The following is a 23884-nucleotide window of genomic DNA, read 5'->3' on the forward strand; positions in this document are numbered from 1 at the left end:
GATACCAAGTGCAGAGAGTCTGTGAGGAAGGTTAGACAGTTGACAGGGCAAAGTTGCAGCCAGTATGATGGGTTGAAGTGTGTCTATTTTAAACGCAAGAAGTGTCAGGAATAAGGGTGATGAACTTAGAGCATGGATCAGTACTTGGAGCTACGATGTTGTGGCCATTACGGTGACGTGGATATCACAGGAGCAGGAATGGATGTTGGATGTTCCGGGTTTTAGATGTTTCAAAAGGAATAGGGAGGGAGGGAGGTAAAAGAGGTGGGGGAGTGGCATTGCTAATCAGGGATAGTATCACAGCTGCAGAAAGGGAGGTCGTCGAGGAGGGTTTGTCTACTGAGTCATTATGAGTGTAAGTCAGAAACAGGAAAGGAGCAGTCACTTTATTGGGAGTTTTCTATAGACCCCCCAATAGTAACAGAGACATGGAGGAACAGATTGGGAGGCAGATTTTGGAAAGGTGCAGAAGTAACAGGGTTGTTGTCATGGGTGACTTCAACTTCCCTAATATTGATTGGAACCTCCTTAGTGCAAATAGTTTGGATGGAGCAGTTTTTGTCAGGTGTGTCCATGAAGGTTTCCTGACTCAATATGTAGATAGGCCGACTAGAGGGGAGGCTATGTTGGACTTGGTGCTTGGCAACGAACCAGGCCAGGTGGCAGATCTCTCAGTGGGAGAGCATTTCGGTGATAGTGATCACAACTCCTTGACCTTTACTATAGTCATGGAGAGGGACAGGAGCAGACGGGATGGGAAAATATTTAATTGGGGGAGGGGGAATTACAATGCAATTAGGCAGGAACTGGGGAGCATAAATTGGGAACAGATGTTCTCGGGGAAATGCACGACAGAAATGTGGAGGTTGTTTAGGGAGCACTTGCTGCGACTGCTGGATAGGTTTGTCCCGAGGAGGCAAGGAAGGGATGGGAGGGTGAAGGAATCTTGGATGACAAGAGATGTGGAACAGCTAGTCAAGAGGAAGAAGGAAGCTTACTTAAGGTTGAGGAAGCAAGGATCAGACAGGGCTCTAGAGGGTTACAAGGTAGCCAGGAAGGAACTGAAGAATGGACTTAGGAGAGCTAGAAGGGGACATGAAAAAGTCTTGGCGGGTAGGATTAAGGAAAATCCCAAGGCGTTCCACACTTATGTGAGGAACAAGAGGATGGCCAGAGTGAGGGTAGGGCCGATCAGGGATAGTGGAGGGAACTTGTGCCTGGAGTCGGAGGAGGTAGGGGAGGTCCTAAATGAATACTTTGCTTCAGTATTCACTAGTGAGGGGGACCTGGTCGTTTGTGAGGACAGCGTGGAACAGGCTAATATGCTCGAACAGGTTGAGGTTAAGAGGGAGGATGTGCTGGAAATTTTGAATGATATGAGGACGGATAAGTCCCCGGGGCCAGACGGGATATACCCAAGGATATTACGGGAAGCGAGGGAAGAGATTGCCGCGCCTTTGGCGATGATCTTTGCGTCTTCACTGTCCACTGGAGTAGTGCCGGATGATTGGAGGGTGGCAAATGTTGTTCCCTTGTTCAAGAAAGGGAATAGGGATAACCCTGGGAATTATAGACCAGTCCGTCTTAATTCGGCAGTGGGCAAATTATTGGAGAGGATTCTGAGAGACAGGATTTATGATTATTTGGAAAAGCATGGTTTGATTAGAGACAGTCAGCATGACTTTGTAAGGGGCAGGTCATGCCTCACAAGCCTTATTGATTTCTTTGAAGATGTGACAAAATACATTGATGAAGGAAGAGCAGTGGATGTGGTGTATATGGATTTTAGCAAGGCGTTTGATAAGATTCCCCATGGTAGGCTCATTCAGAAAGTAAGGAGGCATGGGATTCAGGGAAAGTTGGCTGTCTGGATACAAAATTGGCTGGCCCATAGAAGTCAGAGGGTGGTAGTAGATGGAAAGTATTCAGCATGGAGCTCGGTGACCAGTGGTGTTCCACAAGGATCTGTTCTGGGACCTCTGCTCTTTGTGATTTTTATAAATGACTTGGATGAGGAAGTGGAAGGCTGGGTTAGCAAGTTTGCCGATGACACGAAGGTTGTTGGAGTTGTGGATAGTGTGGAAGGCTGTTGTAGGTTGCAACGGGACATTAACAGGATGCAGAGCTGGGCTGAGAAGTGGCAGATGGAGTTCAACCTGGAAAAGTGTGAAGTGATTCATTTTGGAAGGTCGAATTTGAATGCGGAATACAGGCTTAAAGACAGGATTCTTGGTAGTTTAGTTTTGAGATACAGCACTGAAACAGGCCCTTTGGCCCACCGAGTCTGTGCCGACCATCAACCACCCATTCATACTAATCCTACACTAATCCCATATTCCTACCACAACCCCATCTGTCCCTATATTTCCCTGCCACCTACCTATACTAGGGGCAATTGCTAACAGCCAATTTACCTATCAACCTGCAAGTCTTTGGCATGTGGGAGGAAACTGGAGCACCCGGAGGAAACCCACGCAGACACAGGGAGAACTTGCAAACTCCACACAGGCAGTACCCAGAATTGAACCCGGGTCGCTGGAGCTGTGAGGCTGCGGTGCTAACCACTGCGCCCCTGTGCCGCCCAGTGTGGAGGAACAGAGGGATCTTGGGGTCCATGTCCATAGTTGATAGGGCTGTTAAGAAGGCATATGGTGTGTTGGCTTTCATTAACAGGGGGATTGAGTTTAAAAGCCGCGAGGTTGTGCTGCAGCTCTATAAGGCCCTGGTTAGACCACACTTGGAATATTGTGTTCAGTTCTGGTCGCCTCATTATAGGAAGGATGTGGAAGCTTTAGAGAGGGTGCAGAGGAGATTTACCAGGATGCTGCCTGGACTGGAGGGCATGTCCTACGAAGAAAGATTGAGGGAGCTAGGGCTTTTCTCATTGGAGCGAAGAAGGATGAGAGGTGACTTGATAGAGGCGTACAAGATGATGAGAGGCATAGATAGAGTGGATAGCCAGAGACTTTTTCCCAGGGTGGAAAGGGCTATCACCAGGGGGCATAATTTTAAGGTGATTGGAGGAAGGTTTCGGGGAGATGTCAGAGGTAGGTTCTTTACACAGAGTGCTGGGTGCGTGGAATGCGCTGCCAGCAGTGCTAGTAGAGCAGATACATTAGGGGCATTTAAGCGACTCTTGGATAGGTACATGGATGATAGTAGAATGAAGGGTAGGTAGTTAGTTTGATCTTAGAGTAGGTTAAAGGTTCGGCACAACATCGTGGGCCGAAGGGCCTGTACTGTGCTGTACTGTTCTATGTTCTCTGTTGTACAATAAGATCACAGCCTCAACTCCCATGAGCCACGACTCCCCTAAAATTCAAAAATCTGTCTATAACTCAGCCTTGAATATATTCAATGACCCAGCCCCCACTGCTCTCTGGAGAAGAGAATTCCAAAGATTAATGACCCTCAAAGAAGAAATTTCTCATTTCCATCTTAAACAGGAGACCCCTTATGGTGAAGCTGTGCCCCCCCCTTAGTTTCCAGGCTCCCCCATGAGGAGAAACATCCTCTAAGCACCTACCCAATCAAGTCATAGAGAGATACAGCACTGAAACAGGTCCTTCGGCCCACCAAGTCTGTGCCGACCATCAACCACCCATTTATACTAATCCTATGTTAATCCCATATTCCCTACCACATCCCCACCTTCCCATAATTCTCCTACCACCTACCTACACTGGGGGCAATTTACAATGGCCAATTTTCCTAAATATCTTCAAGTCTTTGGCTGTGGGTGGAAACTGGAGCACCCGACGGAAATCACGTGGTCACAGGGAGAACATTCAAACTCCACACAGGCAGTGGGTGGAAACTGGAGCACCCGGCAGAAACCCACGTGGTCACAGGGAGAACATTCAAACTCCACACAGGCTGTGGGTGGAAACTGGAGCACCCGGCAGAAACCCACGTGGTCACAGGGAGAACATTCAAACTCCACACAGGCAGTGGGTGGAAACTGGAGCACCCGGCAGAAACCCACGTGGTCACAGGGAGAACATTCAAACTCCACACAGGCAGTGGGTGGAAACTGGAGCACCCGACGGAAACCCACGCAGTCACAGGGATAATATTCAAACTCCACACAGGCAGTACCCAGAACCAAACCCGGGTTGCTGGAGCTGTGAGGCTTCGGTGCTAACCACTGCGCCGCCACTGACAAGCAACCGGAAGCTGGGTCATGCTTGGGGACCGAACAGAGCTGCTCCACAAAGCGGCCACCCAACCCGGGCCCGGCTTCCCCAATGCAGAGGGGACCACACCATGAACAGCAAACACAACACACTAAACTGAAAGCAGAAGCAAACCACCGCTTCACCCGGAAGGATGCCTGGAGCCCCGGGTGAGGAGAGAGGAGGCAAAGGGGCAGACAACACACCCCCCGCACGGAAGGCACCGTGGGAAGGGGACGAGGTGCCAGGGGCAAAGGCCGGCGCGGCGGAAAACGAAGACAAGGGGAACCCAATCGCGGCTCCGGACGGGAAGCGAATGGGCGAGAGCAGAAGCCGCCACTGGTTCTCCACTATTTCCTTGAACAGAGGTCCAACCAGTCCCTGACCACCAATACCCTCCTCTGCCTGGGTGAATTTGTTCCCACATTGAACAACTTCGCCTTCAACTTCAGTCACTTCCTCCAAATAACAGGTGTTGCTATGGGTACCCACAGGGGTCCTAGCTATGCCTGTCTTTCTGTGGGTTATGTTGAACATTCCTTGTTGCAGTCCTACTCAGGCCCCCTTCCCCCAATTTTTTTTCCAATACATTGATGACTGTATTGGTGCCATTTCTTGCTCTCATCTGGAACTGGAAAACATCAACTTAACTTGCAATTTCTACCCTTCTCTTACCTTCACATGGTCCATCGCCAACACTTCCCTTCCCTGGCTTCCACGTAGGAGGTGCAACATCCTGCCCTCCCCACCCCCCCCACCTAAGGCCCCCAACACTCTCTCCAGGCGAAGCAGCGACCCCACCTCGAACACCCCACCCCACCCCCACCCCCCAACCCAGTACACTGCATTCGCTGCTCACAACGCGGTCCCCTCCACACCGGGGAGATCAAACCCAGACCGGGCGACTGCCCCGCAGAACAACTCCACTTAGTCCCCAAGCATGACCGAGCTTCCAGTTGCCTGTCATTTTAATTAACCAACTTGCTCTCATGCTCACATTTCTGTCATGTTCCAGTGAAGTTCAACGCAATCCTCTGATTAGGACCTTTACAGCCTTCTGGACTCAACATTGAGTTCAACAATTTCAGACCATAACCCCCATTTTGATTTATTTTTTAAACCATGTGCCACTCTTCAATCACCCCCTCCCCGTCCCACGACGCCAACCCGTGCAAGTGCAGGTGATGCAACACTTGGTCTTCCATCTCATCCCTTCCCACCATCCAGGACTCCAAACTCCCCTTCCAGGTGAAACAACGATTTATTTGTAATTTTTTCAATTTAGTATACTGTACTTGCTCCTCGTGATGTGGCCTTCTCTACACTGGGAAGAGTGGATGATTGTTTTGCAGAACACAATTCTGTTAGTTCTCCACCCCACTCCCACCTCCCAGTCCTTGGCCTCCTACACTGTTAAGAACATAAGAAATAGGAGCAGGAGTAGGCCATTCAGCCCTTCAAGCCTGCTCCGCCATTCATTGAGATCATGGCTGATCTACTTCAACACCATTTTCCTGCACTGTCCCCGTATCCCTTGATGTTTTAAACGTGTAGAAATCTATTGATCTCAGTCTTCACAGAATCACAGAATAATACAGTGCAGAAGAGGCCCTTCCGCCCATCGAATCTGCACCAATGCATTAAAACACCTGACCTGTCTACCTAATCCCAATTGCCAGCACTTGGCACATAGCTTTGAATGTTATGACGTGCCAAGTGCTCATCCAGGTACTTTTTAAAGGATGTGAGGCAACCTGCCTCTACCGCCCTCCCAGGCGGTGCATTCCAGACCGTCACCACCCTCTGGGTAAAAAAGTTCTTCCTCAAATCCCCCTTAAACCTCCCACCCCTCACCTTAAATTTGTGACCCCTCGTAACTGATCCTTCAACTAAGGGGAACAGCTGCTCCCTATCCACCCTGTCCATGCCCCTCATAATCTTGTACACCTCGATCAGGTCACCCCTCAGTCTTCTCTGCTCCAGCGAAAACAACCCAAGCCTATCCAACCTCTCTTCATAGCTTAAATATTCCATCCCAGGCAACATCCTGGTGAAAGCAAAAGTGATAGGAGATTCGATAGTTAGGGGAACAGTCAGGCATTTCTGCAGCTGCAGACTGAATAGTCGATGGTATGCTGCCTCTCTGGCGCCAGGGGCAAGGATGTCACTGAATAGCTGTGGAGAACCCTGAGGAGGAAGGGTGAACAGCCAGCAGTCGTGGTCCACAATGGTAGCAATGACAAAGTTAGAAAGAGGGGTATGGTCCTGCAGTCAGAATTTATAGGGAGCTAGACAGGAAATTAGCAAGCAAGACCTCAAAAGTAGTAATCTCCGGCTTACTCTAAGTAAGCTTTTCGTTGTGCAGCTTTTCCTGGAGCACAGGCATTGCGAGCGAGGAGTGAACAGCTGGGAAGTCAATTTCATCGGGAGTTTCGGTGGAGCAGGGACTGCTGGGTAAGTAGAAACCTATATATTTGGGCTGTTTCTGAACCCGAGACACTACTCTTGTAGTGTCTCCCACCCGCCCTCCTCCTCTTACCGAAAAAAAGGACTCGGTTGTGTGTAGGTAAGGTAAGGCTTTTTCTATTTCTCTTCTTGTTTTATCGTGTGATTGGTTAAAAACTTGGGAATTTAGAATAGTGGGAATGGAGGTTAAGGCAGTTGAATGTTCCTCCTGCAGAATGTGGGAGGTAAGGGTCGCCAAGGGTGTCCCTGCTGACTGCATCTGCGGGAAGTGCACCCAGCTCCAGCTCCTCGAGGACCGCGTTAGGGAACTGGAGCTGGAGCAACTTCGGATCATTCGGGAGGCGGAGGGGATTATTGAGAGGAGTTATAGGGAGGCAGTCACACCTCAGGTAAAAGAAGTAGGTAGATGGGTTACCGTCAGGGGAAGGAGAGGGAACCAACAGGCAGTGCAGGGATCACCTGTGGCCGTTTCCCTCAACAACAGGTATACCGTTTTGGATACTGTTGGGGGAGACGACTTACCAGGGGTAGGCAATGGGATACAGGTCTCTGGCGCAGAGTCTGTCCCTGTTGCTCAGAAGGGAAGGGGTAAGAGGAGCAGAACACTAGTCATTGGGGACTCCATAGTTAGGGGAACAGATAGGAGGTTTTGTGGGAACGAGAGAGACTCTCGGTTGGTGTGTTGCCTCCCAGGTGCCAGGGTACGTGATGTCTCGGATCGTGTTTTTGGGATCCTCAAGGGGGAGGGGGAGCAGCCCCAAGTCGTGGTACACATAGGCACCAACGACATAGGTAGGAAGACAGATGGGGATTTAAGGCAGAAATTCAGGGAGCTAGGGTGGAAGCTTAGAGCGAGAACAAACAGAGTTGTTATCTCTGGGTTGTTGCCCGTGCCACGTGCTAGCGAAGTGAGGAATAGGGAGAGAGGAGTTGAACACGTGGCTGCAGGGATGGTGTAGGAGGGAGGGTTTTGGTTTCCTGGATAATTGGGGCTCTTTCTGGGGTAGGTGGGACCTCTACAAACAGGATGGTCTTCACCTGAACCAGAGGGGTACCAATATCCTGGGGGGGAGATTTGCTAGTGCTCTTCGGGGGGGTTTAAACTAATTCAGCAGGGGGATGGGAACCTAAATTGTAGTTCCAGTGTACAGGATGTTGAGAGTAGTGAGGTCAGGGATAAGGTTAGAAGGACACAAGAGGGCACTGGCAAGCAAGAGCTTGGTTTAAAATGTGTCTACTTCAACGCCAGGAGCATCCGGAATAAGGTGGGTGAGCTTGCAGCATGGGTTGGTACCTGGGATCTCGATGTTGTGGCCATTTCAGAGACATGGGTAGAGCAGGGACAGGAATGGATGTTGCGGGTTCCGGCATTTAGATGTTTCACTAAGAACAGAGAAGATGGTAAAAGAGGGGGGGGTGTGGCATTGTTAATCAAGGAAAGTATTACAGCGGCAGAAAGGACGTTTGAGGACTCGTCTACTGAGGTAGTCTGAGCCGAGGTTAGAAACAGGAGAGGAGAGGTCACCCTGTTGGGAGTTTTCTATAGACCTCCAAATAGTTCCAGAGATGTAGAGGAAAGGATAGCAAAGATGATTCCTGACAGGAGCGAAAGTAACAGGGTAGTGGTTATGGGGGACTTTAACTTTCCAAATATTGACTGGAAATACTATAGTTCGAGTACTTTAGATGGGTCAGTTTTTGTCCAGTGTGTGCAGGAGGGTTTTCTGACACAGTATGTAGACAGGCCAACCAGGGGCGATGCCACATTGGATTTGGTACTGGGTAATGAACCCGGCCAGGTGTTAGATTTAGAAGTTGGTGAGCACTTTGGTGATAGTGATCACATTTCGGTTAGGTTTACCTTAGCGATGGGCAGGGACAGGCATATACAGCAGGGCAAGAATTATAGCTGGGGGAAAGGAAATTATGATGCGATTAGGCAAGATTTAGGATGCGTAGGATGGGGAAGGAAACTGCAGGGGATGGGCACAATCGAAATGTGGAGCTTATTCAAGGAGCAGCTACTGCGTGTCCTTGATAAGTATGTACCTGTCAGGCAGGGAGGAAGTTGTCGAGCGAGGGAGCCGTGGTTTACTAAAGAAGTGGAAGAGCTTGTCAAGAGGAAGAAGAAGGCTTATGTTAGGATGAGACGTGAAGGCTCAGTTAGGGCGCTTGAGAGTTACAAGCTAGCCAGGAAGGATCTAAAGGGAGAGATAAGAAGAGCAAGGAGAGGACCCCAGGGCTTTCTATAGGTATATCAGGAATAAAAGAATGACTAGAGATAGGTTAGGGCCAATCAAGGATAGTTGTGGGAAGTTGTGTGTGGAATCGGAGGAGATAGGGGAAGTGTTAAATGAATATTTTTCGTCAGTATTTACAGTGGAGAAAGAAAATGTTGTCGAGGAGAATACTGAGATACAGACTACTAGGCTAGATGGGATTGAGGTTCACAAGGAGGAGGTGTTAGCAATTTTGGAAAGTGTGAAAATAGATAAGTCCCCTGGGCCAGATGGGATTTATCCGAGGATTCTCTGGGAAACCAGGGAGGAGATTGCAGAGCCTTTGTCCTTGATTTTTATGTCGTCATTGTCGACAGGAATAGTGCCGGAAGACTGGAGGATAGCAAATGTTGTCCCCTTGTTCAAGAAGGGGAGTAGAGACAGCCCTGGTAATTATAGACCTGTGAGCCTTACTTCAGTTGTGGGTAAAATGTTGGAAAAGGTTATAAGAGATAGGATTTATAATCATCTTGAAAAGAATAAGTTCATTAGAGATAGTCAGCACGGTTTTGTGAAGAGTAGGTCGTGCCTCACAAACCTTATTGAGTTTTTCGAGAAGGTGACCAAACAGGTGGATGAGGGTAAAGCCGTGGATGTGGTCTGTATGGATTTCAGTAAGGCGTTTGATAAAGCTCCCCACGGTAGGCTATTGCAGAAAATACAGAAGTATGGAATTGAAGGTGAATTAGTGCTTTGGATCAGAAATTGGCTCGCTGAAAGAAGACAGAGGGTGGTGGTTGATGGTAAATGTTCATCCTGGAGTATAGTTTCTAGTGGTGTACCGCAAGGATCTGTTTTGGGGCCACTGCTGTTTGTCATTTTTATAAATGACCTGGATGAGGGTGTAGAAGGGTGGGTTAGTAAATTTGCGGATGACACGAAGGTCGGTGGAGTTGTGGATAGTGCCGAAGGATGTTGTAGGTTACAGAGGGACATAGATAGGCTGCACAGCTGGGCTGAGAGATGGCAAATGGAGTTTAATGCGGAAAAGTGTGAGGTGATTCACTTCGGAAGGAGTAACAGGATTGCAGAATACTGGGCTAACGGGAAGATTCTTGGTAGTGTAGATGAGCAGAGAGATCTTGGTGTCCAGGTACATAAATCCCTGCAAGTTGCCACCCAGGTTAATAGAGCTGTTAAGGCGGCATATGGTGTGTTAGCTTTTATTAGTAGGGGGATCGAGTTTAGGAGCCACGAGGTCATGCTGCAGCTGTACAGAACTCTGGTGCGGCCGCACCTGGAATATTGCGTGCAGTTCTGGTCACCGCATTATAGGAAGGATGTGGAAGCTTTGGAAAAGGTGCAGAGGAGATTTACTAGGATGTTGCCTGGTATGGAGGGAAGGTCTTACGAGGAAAGGCTGAGGGACTTGAGGTTGTTTTCGTTAGAGAGAAGGAGGAGAAGAGGTGACTTAATAGAGACATATAAGATAATCAGAGGGTTGGACAGGGTGGATAGTGAGAGCCTTTTTCCTCGGATGGTGATGGCAAACACGAGGGGACATAGCTTTAAGTTGAGGGGTGATAGATATAGGACAAATGTCAGAGGTAGTTTCTTTACACAGAGAGTAGTAGGGGCGTGGAACGCCCTGCCTGCAACAGTAGTAGACTCGCCAACTTTAAGGGCATTTAAGTGGTCATTGGATAGACATATGGATGAAAATGGAATAGTGTAGGCCAGATGGTTTCACAGGTCGGCGCAACATCGAGGGCTGAAGGGCCTGTACTGCGCTGTAATGTTCTATGTTCTACCATGCGCAAGACAGTATAGAAATAGGAGGATAAAGCTGATGAATGCGTAGTGGAAAGGTGGTGCAGGAAGGAGGGCTTTAGATTCCTGAGACATTGGGACCAGTTCTGGGGTAGATGGGACCTGTACAGGCCAGACAGGTTGTGCCTAAATAGAGCCAAAATCAATTTCTTTGCAGGGCAATTTGCTAGTGCTATTGGGGAGGATTTAAACTAACTTGACAGGGGTGTGGGAACCAGGAGGTAATACTACAGAGGAATACCAAGGTGCACAGAATTCTGGGGAGGCAGATAGCACTGGAGAAAGTAGTAGTAAGTTATTCGGTGGGTTCAGAGTAAGGGGGAAAGTAATAAAGTCTAAATTGGGTTTACTGTGCATGTATGTGAATGCACAGAGTGTGGCAAATAAGATTGGTGAGTTGCAGATGCAGCTTCCGGGAGCAGACCTGTGGAGAAGAACGCTGAGAGCAGAGCCTATAAATCGAGTCCGAGGATCGAGGCCCAGTCCCTTACCTTCCGGGAGTGGAGAGGAGCTCTTCCAGCGCGCCAGACTTTTGAAAAAAAAAGCCAACAGTGATGTCAGAGGAGAGCTGCAAGGTGATTGGTTGGTGAGTGACTGCTGTTAGTGCATTTAAATATCTTTAAAAAAAAGGGGAAAGTTTTCTTTTGTTGAAAAAAACCCTCTGGTGCTAAGGTGAGTACTACTAAAATGTTTTTTTTTTAAATTCAGTGTAGCTTATTAAGGACTTTAGATTGTAGTGGGTAGAACAAGGCCCCAAGTGTAATTAGTATTCTTTAATTAAGGGAGTAACTAATTAATCCAAGGGTAAGCCATGACAGGAGAGCTCAGCCCCGTGATATGCTCCTCCTGTGCTATGTGGGAAATCAGGGACGCTTCCAATGTCCCTGACAACTATGTGTGCAGGGCATTCTGAAAGGGGAAGGTGAGCAGCCAGAGATCGTGGTCCATATTGGTACAAAAGACATGGGCAGGAAGAGAGAGATGAGGTCCTGTAAAGTGAATATAGGGAGTTAGGTAGAAGGTTAAAATGCAGGACCTCTAGGGTTGTAATCTCAGGATTACTCCCTATGCCATGTGCTCGTGAGGGTAGGAATAGGAGGACTAGGCAAATGAATGCGTGGCTGAAGGGCTGGTATAGGCGGGAGGGCTTCAGCTACTTGGATCATTGGGATCTCTTCTGGTGCAGAAGTGACCTGTACAAGAGGGACGGGTTGCATCTGAACTGGAAGGGGACCAATATCCTTGCGGGGAGAACAAAGAACAGTACAGCAGAGGAACAGGCAATTCGGCCCTCCAAGCCTGCGCCGATCTTGATGCCTGCCTAAACTAACACCTTCTGCACTTCCGGGGCCCATATCCCTCTATTCCCTTCCTATTCATGTATTTGTCAAGATGTCTCTTAAACATCGCTATCGTATCTGCTTCCACCACCTCCCCTGGCAGCAAGTTCCAGGCACTCACCACCCTCTGTGTAAAGAACTTGCCTCGCACATCCCCTCTAAACTTTGCCCCTCACACCTTAAACCCATGTCCCCTAGTAACTGACTCTTCCACCCTGGGAAAAAGCTTCTGACTGTCCACTCTGTCCATGCCGCTCTTAACTTTGTAAACCTCTATCATGTCGCCCCTCCACCTCCGTCGTTCCAGTGAAAACAATCCGAGTTTTTCCAACCTCTCCTCATAGCTAATGCCCTCTAGACCAGGCAACATCCTTGTAAACCTCCTCTGTACCCTATCCAAAGCCTCCACGTCCTTCTGGTAGTGTGGTGACCAGAATTGCACGCAATATTCTAAGTGTGGCCTAACTAAGGTTCTGTACAGCTGCAACATGACTTGCCAATTTTTATACTCTTATGGAGGTTTGCTAGCACTACTCGGGAGGGTTTAAACGAGTCTGGCAGGGGGGTTGGACCCAAAGTAGTAGTCTCTCAGAGATAGTTGAGGCAAATGTAGAGGTTAAAGCAAGCAAGTCCAGTAGGCAGGCCGGACAGGGGCAGGAAAGGGAGTGTGGAAGGTCTGGTAGGCTAAACTGCATTTACTTTAATGCAAGAAGCCTTACAGGCAAGGCAGATGAACTCAGAGCATGGATCGGCACATGGGATTGTGATATTATATCTATTGCGGAAACGTGGTTGAGGGATGGGCAGGACTGGCAGCTCATTGTTCCGGGGTACCGATGCTTCCGGCGTGACAGAGGTGGAGGTGAGAGAGGAGGTGGAGGTAAGAGAGGAGGGGGAGTTGCACTATTGATTAGGGAGGACATCACGGCAGTACTTAGAGAGGATATCCCGGGGGGGAACGTCCAGCGAGGCCATATGGGTAGAACTTAGAAATAAGAAAGGGTGATCACTTTGATGGGATTATACTATAGGCCCCCCAATAGTCAGAGGGAATTGGAGGAGCATATATGTAGCGAAATCACAGATAGGTGTAGGAATTATAGGGTTTAATAGTAGGTGATTTTAACTTCCCTAATATTGACTGGGACCGCCTTTGTGCTAAGGGATCAGATGGGGAAGAATTTGTTAAGTGCGTCCAGGATAGTTTTCTGAAGCAGTATGTGGATGGCCCTACTAGAGAAGGGGCTACACTCAACCTCCTCATAGGAAATGAGGATGGGCAGGTGGTTGATGTGTCAGTGGGTGAGCACTTTGGGACTAATGACCATAACTCTATTAACTTCAAGATAGTTATGGAAAAGGATAGGACTGGTCCTCAGGTTGAAGTCCTAAATTGGTGGAAGGCTAATTTCGATGGCATCAGACAGGAACTCTCAAAAGTTGAATGGGAGAGGCTGTTTACAGGTAAAGGGACGTCTGGCAAGTGGGAGGCTTTTAAAAGTGAGATAGAAAGAGTTCAGGGCCGGCACGTTCCTGTTAGATTGAAGGGCAAGGCTGGCAAGTTTAGGGAACCTTGGTTGACGAGGGATATTGAGGGTCTGGTCAGGACAAAGAAGGAGGCATATGTCAAGTATAGGCAGCTGGGATCGAGCGAGTCCCTCGAGGAATATAAGGGATGTAGGACTACACTTAAGAAGGAAATTAGGAGGGCAAAAAGGGGCCATGAGATTTCCCTGGCAGATAAGATAAAGGAGAATCCTAAAAGATTCTACAAGTATATACAGAGTAAAAGGGTAGCTAGGGAGAGAGTAGGTCCCCTTAAGGATCAGGGTGGCAATCTATGTGTGGAGCCACGGGAAATGGGCGAGGTCTTAAATAAATACTTCTTGTCTGTATTTACTGTGGAGAAGGTCATGGAAGCTAGTGAGTTCAAGGGAGGAAACAGTGATATCCTGGAGCATATCAACATTACAAAGGTGGAGGTGTTGGCGGCTTTGAAGTGCATTAAGGTGGATAAATCCCCAGGGCCTGACCAGGTGTATCCTAGGATACTATGGGAAGCAAGGGAGGAGATTGCTGGGGCCCTGGCAGAAATTTTTGTATCATCGTTAGCCACGGGTGAGACTGGAGGAAAGTTAATGTTGTGCCTTTATTTAAGAAGGGCAGCAGGGATAAGCCAGGGAACTACAGGCCGGTGAGTCCTCTCAGAAACTTATGTTTAAGATCATCTCTTGTTCTTCTAAACTCCATTTAGTATAGGTCCAACTGGTCAACCTTTCCTCATAATACAGCCCCTTCATCCCAAGAATCCACCTAGTGAACCTTCTCTGAACTGCCTCAAATGAAAGTATAGCCCTACCTATACAAGGAGACCAAAACTGTACACAATACTCTAGATGTGGTCTCATCAACAGCCTGTATAGTTATAGTCAGACTTCCCCACTTGTCCATTCCCTTTACAATAAACACCAACATTCCATTTGCCTTCCTAATTACTTACTGTTCCTGCATGCTAACATTTTGCAATTCACGTACAAGGACACCCAGATCCCTCTGTACCGCAGCATTCTGCAGTCTCTCTCCATTTAAATATTTTTCTTTTCTATTCTAAGAAAGTGGATAACCTCACTTCTTCTCACATTACAGTCCATCTGCTAAATTTTTGCCCAGTCACTTAACCTAACTGTATCCTGCGATCTCCTCACAACTTGCTTTCCCATCTATCTTTGTATCAGCAGCAAATTTGGCTACAATACGTTCCGTCCCTTCATTCAAGTCATTAATATAGGTTGTAAATGGTTGAGGCCCCAACAATGACTCTCGTGGCACCCCACTAGTTACACTTTGCCAACCTGAAAATGACCCATTTATCCCATCTCTGTTTTGTTAGTTAGCCAATCCTCTATCCGTGTTTGCAAATAAATGAAGTTATTGCATCAATGCTTGGAGGCAGAGTGCAGCACAGATTCACCAGAATTATGAGGGCAGAATGAATAGAGTAGGCTTGTATTCACTTGAATATAGAAGATTAAGGGGTAATATAATTGAGGTGTTTAAGATTATCAAAAGATTTGATAGGGTAGCCGGAAAGAAACTATTCCCTCTGGTGGGAAAGTCCAGAAAAGGGGGGGGGGGGGGGGGGGATAACCTTAAAATTAGAGCTAGCCTATTCAAAGGGTGATGTCAGGAAACACTTCTTCACACAAAGGGGAGTGGAAATCCGGAACACTTTGCCTCAAAAAGCTGTTGAGGCTGGCGTTCATTGAAAATTTCAAAACTGAGATTAACACACATTTGTTAGGTAAAGGGCATTGAAAGATACAAAACCAAGGTAGGTAAATGGAGATAGGATACACATTAGCCATGATCTAATTGAATGGCTGCATCATTTTTTTTAATGTAGAAAAAGCAAAATCCACCAGATATACTGCATTACCAGAGCAGGCAAGATGCTGGAAAAGTCTCTTTGACTGTAATGCAAATGGAATTTTTCTGAAGGCAGAATCCAACCATTCCCAGTTTTCTCAACTCAGCTTGTATATTTAATGGCTGCCAGAATGTTGGGATTGGTATCTTTGTCCTTTTAAGATACACAATTCCCAGATGAAACACAGACATTCATTAGAGTTTGCAGCCATCAACTGAGTGTCAGTCTGCACTTTCTGGCCATGCAGCAAGTGATATCTTTACACTAAGAACAGTCACATTAATCAAGTTGTTATGGGGAGGTGAATTAGTCAGTGTTTCACTGCCAGTGCACAAGACAAAAAAAAGGCTTCCATTGGACTTTGCTTAATCCTCAAAACTGGGAGATGGAGTTTGCCCCAACTAAAATTCAACAATAATTATAATTTGACTGGAAAGACTAGCCGAGGCTACCACAGGGCTCAGTGCTAGCCCCAATGCTGTTCAACATGTATACAAATGACCGGTCAACAACCACGTCTCTGAAGTTCATCTATGCTGATGACATCTGTTGTGACACCCAAGCTCCATCCTTCCACACCTTGGACCAGATTCTTAATGAAGACATTATAAAGTTGACGGACTATTGCAGCACATGACGTTTCACAGTGAATCCTTCTAACCATATCCAGTGTATTCCACCTCCACGATGCCAGCACCAAAAAAGAATTGTGTATCTACACGGATGGTTAGAGACTAAAGTATGATCCCAACCCAATATACTTGGGAGTGACTCTGGACAGGACTTTGTCCTCTGGGAGCATCTGAAGAAAACAGCAGCAAAGGTCAAAACCAGAAACAACTAATTAACTAAACTTGCTGCCACAACACTCCGGATGTCAGTACTTGCCCCATCATACTCAGCAGCACAGTACTGTGCACCTGTCTGCCATAGGTCATCATACACACATCTTGTTGATACTCAACTGAATGTAACAACATGCATCATAACTGGAACCCTCTGCTCAATACCCCTCCCCTCGGCTTCCTGTCCTCGCAACATCACTACCCCACACATCCGCCCACTGATAAAAACCCACAAGCTGGTTGAAACCATCTGTGCTGCATCTCACTTACCACTCTATAATGGCATGTTCAATCCACCTACTGCCTGCCTTCCATCTCAGCACCCCATATGCAGCAACCTTCCTGAGCAAAATTGACCAGCAGACATGGGAAACACAGGAAGTCACTAACAAGTTCTTTGTAACAAACCTGATCTGTCAAATGGCAGGCTTTGAACTACCACAGCGAGAGAAATCCTTGCTAAACAGGTTCAGGACAAGCCAGGGCCCCTAAGCAGCCAACCTCCACCACTGGTACCTTAGTACAAACCCCTTATGCATTTGTGGAGAGAAACAATGCTGCACATTACCAAGGAGAGTCCCCTCTACAGACTAAAAACCTTAAATTCAGTAAATGAGGAGGCTATTGCTTGGCTCCGGGGATTAGCATTCGCTAAATAATAAATTTGACCTACTCTCTCAGGAAGGAATCTCATCACAAAATTAAATGCAAATAAAAGCTTTCACTGAGTCGGGCTTTACTTACTTTATTCACAAAAAGCCTGCTCAAGGAAATGAGATTGTGGAATTAGACTAAATTCTCACCTTCTAGCAAACAATCCTTTCATACCAGCAAACTATCCTCCTAACCGCATCTGAAATGTCTCAGTATCTTACTCAAAACATTAACTACATTGCTTCCAGGTCTGTCTGTTGTATACTACACAGTAACAGGTCAGCCTAATCCTTTCCTTGCTATCCATTTACCCTTCAATCTGATGCACAGTGCACGACTAGTTCTGTATCTGACAGATGAGCTTTTCACTGTATTGTGGTTGCACTGATGCTTGCAGCAAGTTTTAAACTCGAGGACAGCTTCTCTCTCATCCCAGCTCCATACCAGTGTCAGGACAATGTAAACCAGCCAAGAAACAGCAGTAGAGAAATAAAAACAGGACCCATTGGTCCTGTCAGCAACTGGTTCAGAAGGACCAGGCACCAACACAGAGCCAGAGACCAGCACCCAGCTGCACACTGACAGCATCTTCCTCAAATTGCAGATTTTCACCATCCACTTGTCACACTTTACCCATTTGTAACGTGAGGATCAGAAAGCATCAAAGCCGCCCCCCCCCCATCCCGAGCCGCCCCCGATCCCCTCCCCTGAGCCGCCCCGGTGCTCCCCTCCCCCCGAGCCGCCCCCCCCATCCCGAGCCGCCCCATCCCCCGTGCCGCCCCCCATCACTGTCGGCCGGTCAGGCTGTGCTCGATGTTTGGGAAGTCTGCCCGGCCCCACTCACCCTCCAGGGTCACCTCCCTCCCGGCCTTCTTCAGGGCCTGCACGGCCTGGTCGTGTGTGGCCTCCCGCAGGTCGGCTCCGTTCACCGCCAGGATGGCGTCGCCCACGAACAGCGCGCCGGTGCGCTCGGCCGCCAGGCCCCGGAATATCTTGGAGATGAGGATCGGCATACGGTTCTCGCGGCCTCCCTTGATGCTGATGCCAAGGCCGCCAGCTTCCTGCTTCACCACCCGCACGGTGCGTACTCGCTCCGCTGGCCCAGGGACCGGGCTTGCGGCCGCCAGGGGCAACAAGGCCGCCAGGCCTCGGCCGGGGCTCCCGGCCACAGGCCCCGCAGGACTCATGTGTACCGGGCTGGGGCTCCGCGGCCGCGGGGAGCCATTGGAAAGCCCATCCCAGGCCCCGAGCTCAGGTCCCGGCTCATCACTGCTCAGCCTCAAGCTATCGCCCCGCAGTTCAGCCACGACCCGGAACCACCCGCGATCCCGGAGGAAAAGTTCCAGCGGCCCGGCCCGAACCGGCACCTCGGCCGCCATCGCCCGCGCCTCGGACAGCCAATGGGAATGGGGTCTGGACAGCCAATGGGAGTGGGGTCTGGACAGCCAATGGGAGTGGGGCTCAGTCAGAAAATGGGAGCAAGACCCTGACAGCCAATGGGAGTGAGGCATAGCCAGACAATGGGAGTAGGACGATGACAGCCAATGGGAGCTGGTCCATCACAGCACCACGTATCATTTTTGTCCAATACTATCTGCGCTGTGCAATCTATCCAATCACAGCCGCCAATTTCAATTTCCCCAAGTTAAACAAGTTGGTGGAATGGGCAGACAAGTGGCAGATGAAATAAAAACAAAGTGGTGGAAATACTCAGCAGGTCAGGCAGCATCAGAAGACCTGCTGAGTATTTCCAACACTTTGTTTCTATTTCATATTTACAGCATCCGCAATATTTTTTTATTTGTTCATGGGCGTGCTGCCTAGGCCAGCATTTATTGCCCATCCCTAATTGCCCTTGAGAAGGTGGTAGTGAGCTGCCTTCTTGAACCTTTGCAGTCCATGTCAGGTAGGTACACCCACAGTGCTGTTAGGAAGGGAGTGCTTTTATTTAACTGGCAGATGAGGTGCAATGTGGAGAAATGTGAAGTGATTCATTTTGGTAGAAAGAACTTGGAGAGACAATATAGAATAAAGGGTACAATTCTAAAGGGGGTGCAGGAGCAGAGAGAGACCTGGCTGTATATGTGAAGGTGAACCAGTCATTGAAGATGGCAGAACAGGTTGAGAAAGTGGTGAATAAAGCATAGAGTATCCTAAGCTTTATTAATAGGGGCATAAGGTACAAAAGTAAGGCCTCAGCTGGAGTATTGCGCCGCACTTTAGGAAAGATGTGAAGGCATTGGAGAGAGTGCAGAAAAGATTCATCAGAATGGTTCCAGGGACAAGGAACTTCAGTTATGAAGATAGATTGGAGAAGTTGGGACTGTTTTCCTTAGAGAAGGCTGAAAGGTGATTTGGTAGAGGTATTCAAAATCATGAAGTGTGTGGACAGCGTAGATAGTGAGAAACTGTTCCCACTCGTGAAAGCATCAAGAACGGAAGGGCGCAGATTTAAAGTAATTGGCAAAAGAAGCAAAAGCGAGATGAGGATAAACTTTTTCATGCAGCGAGTGGTTAAGGTTTGGAATGCGCTGTCAGAGTGTGGTGGAGGCAGGTTTAATTGAGGCATTCAAGACTGTTATTGAAAAGGAAGAATGTGCAAGGTTACGGGGAGAAGGCGGGGGAATTGCCCATTCGGAGAGCCGGTGCAGACACAATGGGCCGTATGGCCTCCTTCTGTGCTGTAATAATTCTGTGAAGTTAACTCTGTAACAGTCTCACAGCCCAGCCAATCACAATGGCCGCATTGCACAGCCCACCCGATCACAGACAGAACCTAGGCTAGCAATCCCAGCCAATAGTAATACCACACTACAAATCTAGCCAATCAGCATCACTGCTCTCACACAGCTCAGCTAATCAGCACATTAATAGGTAGTGTGGTGGATGTGGTGTGCATGGCCCCTCGATGTGCCAGACAGGAGGCGCTCAGTATTAAGGGGAATGTGGCAACATTAATGGGGAACTAGTGAAGATCAAGGGTCCCAAAGCTTTTTTGCTGAGTCCCTCTGGGAAGATTCATGTCTCATTTATATGCAACCCTTCCCCGAGGAGATAGCAAAGTTCAATTCCATTGGTTTCAAAAACTGAGGTATACAATTGAGAAGAGCTCATTGCTCACCCTGTGATCAGGAGTATCAGGATTGTGAGCCTCAAGTAACCAATTGCTTCAAGGAGCTCTACTTCCATGCTACTAACATCTTGTAGCCTTGCACAGGCAAAGGAGGCTGCAGAGAAAGAGCAGGAGGGTGGAACTAATAGTATAGCTCAGTGGTTACATAACCCTATCCTAAAGGATGTGACTGCCTTCTGGAACAAAGTGTCCAGGTAACTTACCCGCTCCCTGATGCATCGCAGTGTCTGTAGCTTGGCCTCCAGCGCACTGACTGAGCCGAAGCTCCTTGAGCCGCAGACACTTACTGTAGACATGTTTGCTGTGAATCACACTAGTATCCACCAGCTCCCACATACTGCAGCTGCAACACATCACCTGCTCTGTCATCCTTAATGACGTTTTAATTATTAATTATTTTGTTAATTTTTTTTAAATTAATGCCCCACCTCACCAGCACTTACTGTACTAATTTAAACCTAGGAAATACAATAAACCTTACCGCTTAAACTAAAACACAACAGCAGACTCACCAGCTTTTACGTTTTTCTATATTCCAGCTGTTTACACACCTTTCCTAAAAGTAGTGAATTAATCTAGCTATTTACACAGAGACTCTTACAGTAGATCCTCACCGACCAGTCAACTTACCACTTTGCTGTGATGTCACTGTTTGTTTTTATTTCACTCTTCCTTCCAATTCCAAGCAGCTGACTGGGGTGCCTCTCCAACTCCCTGGTAAGTGTAGGCCTCGAGCCTTGGCCCCAATTTATATCCTCATGTTCCAGTCTGCTTCCACGCAGGTCCGCCAGCTCTCTGATTCCCAAGTAAGTGTCCAGTGGACACTGATTTAAAGTGATTGGCAAAAGAAGAAACAGCAGAATGAGGAAAAACCTTTTTACACAGCGAATGGTTAGGATCTGGAATGCATTGCCTGAGTGTGGTGGAGGCAGATTCAATTGTGGCTTTCAAAAGAGAATTGGGTAATTCTCTGAAAAGGAAAACATTTGTAGATGTACTGGGAAAAAGTGGCAGAGTGGGTCTAGGTGAGTTGCTTTTTGAGTGCCAACAGGAATGTGATGGGCCGAATGGCCTCCTTCTGTGCTGTAGCCTTTCTACGATTCTAAGTTTTTCTTTTTTAACTATTAGTCCAAGCCTCTGGATTACTAGTCCAATTACATAACCACTGTGCTACTACTGACAAAGCAGGTGATGTGTTGCAACTGCAGTATGTGGGAGCTGGTGGATACTAGTGTGATTCACGGCAAACATGTCTACAGTAAGTGTCTGTGGCTCAAGGAGCTTTGGCTCAGTCAGTGCGCTGGAGGCCAAGCTACAGACACTGCGATGCATCAGGGAGCGGGTAAGTCACCTGGACACTTTGTTCCAGAAGGCAGTCACACCCCTTAGGATAGGGTTTTCTGATTTGGTCAGTGGTCAGGCACAAGAGGGTCTGACTGAGGCAGTTAAGGGGATTGAGAAGGCAGAAGTGGATGAGCCTCAGCCCTTGCAATTGTCCAACAGGTTTGATGTTCTGTTATCTTGTATGGATGAGAGCGAGGGTGAATGAGCAAACTGACCATGGCACCATGGTACAAGAAGCCATTCAAGTTGGGGGCAGTAAACAGAAATGTAATGGTAGTAGGGGACAGTATAGTCAGAGGGATAGACGCAGTTCTGTGCGGCCAACAGCAAGAGTCCAGATGGCTGTGTTGCCTGCCCTGTGGCAGGGTTCAGGACATCTCCTCTGGTCTGGAGAGGAATTTGCAGTGGGAGGGGGAGGATCCAGTTGTTGTGGTCCATTTGAGTACCAACGACATAGATAGGACTAGGAAAGAGGGTCTGCATAGGGAGTCTGAGCAGCTAGGGGCTAAATTTAAAAAGCAGAACCTCAAATGGGGAGATGCTGGTGTAGTGTTATTGTCACTGGATTAGTAACCCAGAGACCCAGGGTATTTCTCTGGAGACATGGATTCAAATCCCACCACAGCAGAAGGTGAAATTTGAATTCAATTAATAAATTTGGAATTTAAAAGCTAGTTTAATAATGGCCATGAAACCATTGTCGTATGTTGTAAAAGTCTATCTGGTTCACTAATGTCCTTTTTAGGGAAGGAAATCTGCCATCCTTACCTGGTCTGGTCTACATGTGACTCCAGACCCACAACGTGGTTGACTCTTACATGCCCTCTGAATTGGCCTAGCAAGCCACTCAGTTGTATCTAACTGCTACGAAGTCAATAAAAAAGAATGAAACCGGACAGACCACCCGGCATCGACCTAGGCACTGGAAACGACAACGGCAAACCCAGCCCTGTCAACCCTGCAAATTCCTCCTTACCAACATCTGGGGGCTTGTGTCAAAGTTGGGAGAGCTGTCCCACAGACTAGTTAAGCAACAGCCGGACATAGACATACTCACAGAATCATACCTTACAGACAATGTCTGAGACACTGCCATCACCGTCCCCAGGTATGTCCTGTCCCATGGGCAGGACAGACACAGCAGAGGTGGCAGCACAGTGGTATACAGTAGGGAGGGAGTTGCCCTGGGAGTCCTCAACATCGACTCCGCACCCCATGAAGTCTCATGGCATCAGGTCAAACATGGGCAAGGAAACCTCCTGCTGATTACCACCTACCGCCCTCCCTCAGCTGATGAGGCAGTACTCCTCCATGTTGAACAGCACTTGGAGGAAGCACTGAGGGTGGCAAGACCACAGAATGTACACTGGATGGGGGACTTCAATGTCCATTACCCAAAGTGGCTCAGGAGCACCACTACTGACCGAGCTGGCCGAGTCCAAAAGGACATAGCTGCTAGACTGGGTATGCAGCAGGTGGTGAGGGAACCCACGAGGGAAAAACATACCTGACGTTGTCCTCACCATGCATCTGTCCATGACAGTATTGGTAGGAGTGACCACTGCACAGTCCTTGTGGAGATGAAGTCCTGCCTTCACATTGAGGATACCATCCATCATGTTGTGTGGCACTATCACCGTGCTAAATGGGCTAGATTTCGAACTGTGGGCCATCAGCAGCAGCAGAATTGTACTCAACCACAATCTGTAACCTCGTGGCCTGGCATATCCCCCACTCTACCATTACCATCAAGCCAGGAGACCAACCCTGGTTCAATGAAGAGTGCAGAAGGGCATGCCAGGAGCAGCACCAGGCATACCTCAAAATGAGGTGTCAACCTGGTGAAGCTACAACACAGACTATCTCCATGCCAAACTGCATAAGCAGCATGCGATAGACAGAGCTAAGTGATCCCATAACCAACGGATCAGATCTAAGCTCTGCAGTCCTGCCACATCAAGCCACGAATGGTGGTGGACAATTAAACAACTAACTGGAGGAAGTGGCTCCACAAATATCCCCATCCTCAATGATGGGGGAGCCCAGCACATCAGTGCGAAAGGAAAGGCTGAAGCATTTGCAACAATCTTCAGCCAGAAGTGCCGAGTTGATGATCCATCGCGGCCTCCTCTTGAAGTCCCCAGCATCACAGATGCCAGACTTGAGCCATTTCGATTCACTCCGCGTGATATCAAGAAATGACTGAAGGCACTGGATACTGCAAAGGTTATGGGTCCTGACAATATTCCGGCAATAGTACTGAAGACCTGTGCTGCAGAACTTGCCGCGCCCCTAGCCAAGCTGTTCCAGTACAGCAACAACACTGGCATCTACCCTGCAAAGTGGAAAATTGCCCAGGTATGTCCTGTACACAAAAAGCAGGACAAGTCCAACCCAGCCAAATACCGCACCATCAGTCTACTCTCAATCATCAGTAAAGTGATGGAAGGT

General features: G+C 48.1%; 2 protein-coding genes across 5 annotated transcripts in view; both read right to left on the reverse strand.

Annotated features, from left to right (window-relative positions):
• sntb2 (syntrophin, beta 2) overlaps positions 1-18362 on the reverse strand; it is an 80102-nt gene extending 61740 nt beyond the window's left edge. For all 3 annotated transcript variants that reach the window (XR_010976635.1, XR_010976636.1, XM_068048950.1), the window contains exon 1: positions 17801-18362. Coding sequence is in view for 1 of the 3 variants with exons in the window: in XM_068048950.1 (XP_067905051.1) it covers positions 17801-18335 (535 nt within the window). In the remaining 2 variants the exon portion in view is untranslated. The remainder of the gene's footprint in view (positions 1-17800) is intronic.
• Positions 1-23884, reverse strand: part of utp4 (UTP4 small subunit processome component) — a 99665-nt gene that overhangs the window by 4667 nt on the left and 71114 nt on the right. Inside the window, exon 17 of one of the 2 annotated variants that reach the window (XM_068048948.1) lies at positions 20730-20913. The exons of the other annotated variant lie outside the window; for it this stretch is intronic. The gene's annotated coding sequence lies outside the window, so the exon portion shown is untranslated. Of the gene's footprint in view, positions 1-20729; positions 20914-23884 lie in introns of those variants that run through there. 2 annotated transcript variants of the gene reach the window in all.

This window comes from Heterodontus francisci, chromosome 17 (genome assembly GCF_036365525.1).
Source record: "Heterodontus francisci isolate sHetFra1 chromosome 17, sHetFra1.hap1, whole genome shotgun sequence".
NCBI classification, from domain to species: domain Eukaryota; kingdom Metazoa; phylum Chordata; class Chondrichthyes; order Heterodontiformes; family Heterodontidae; genus Heterodontus; species Heterodontus francisci.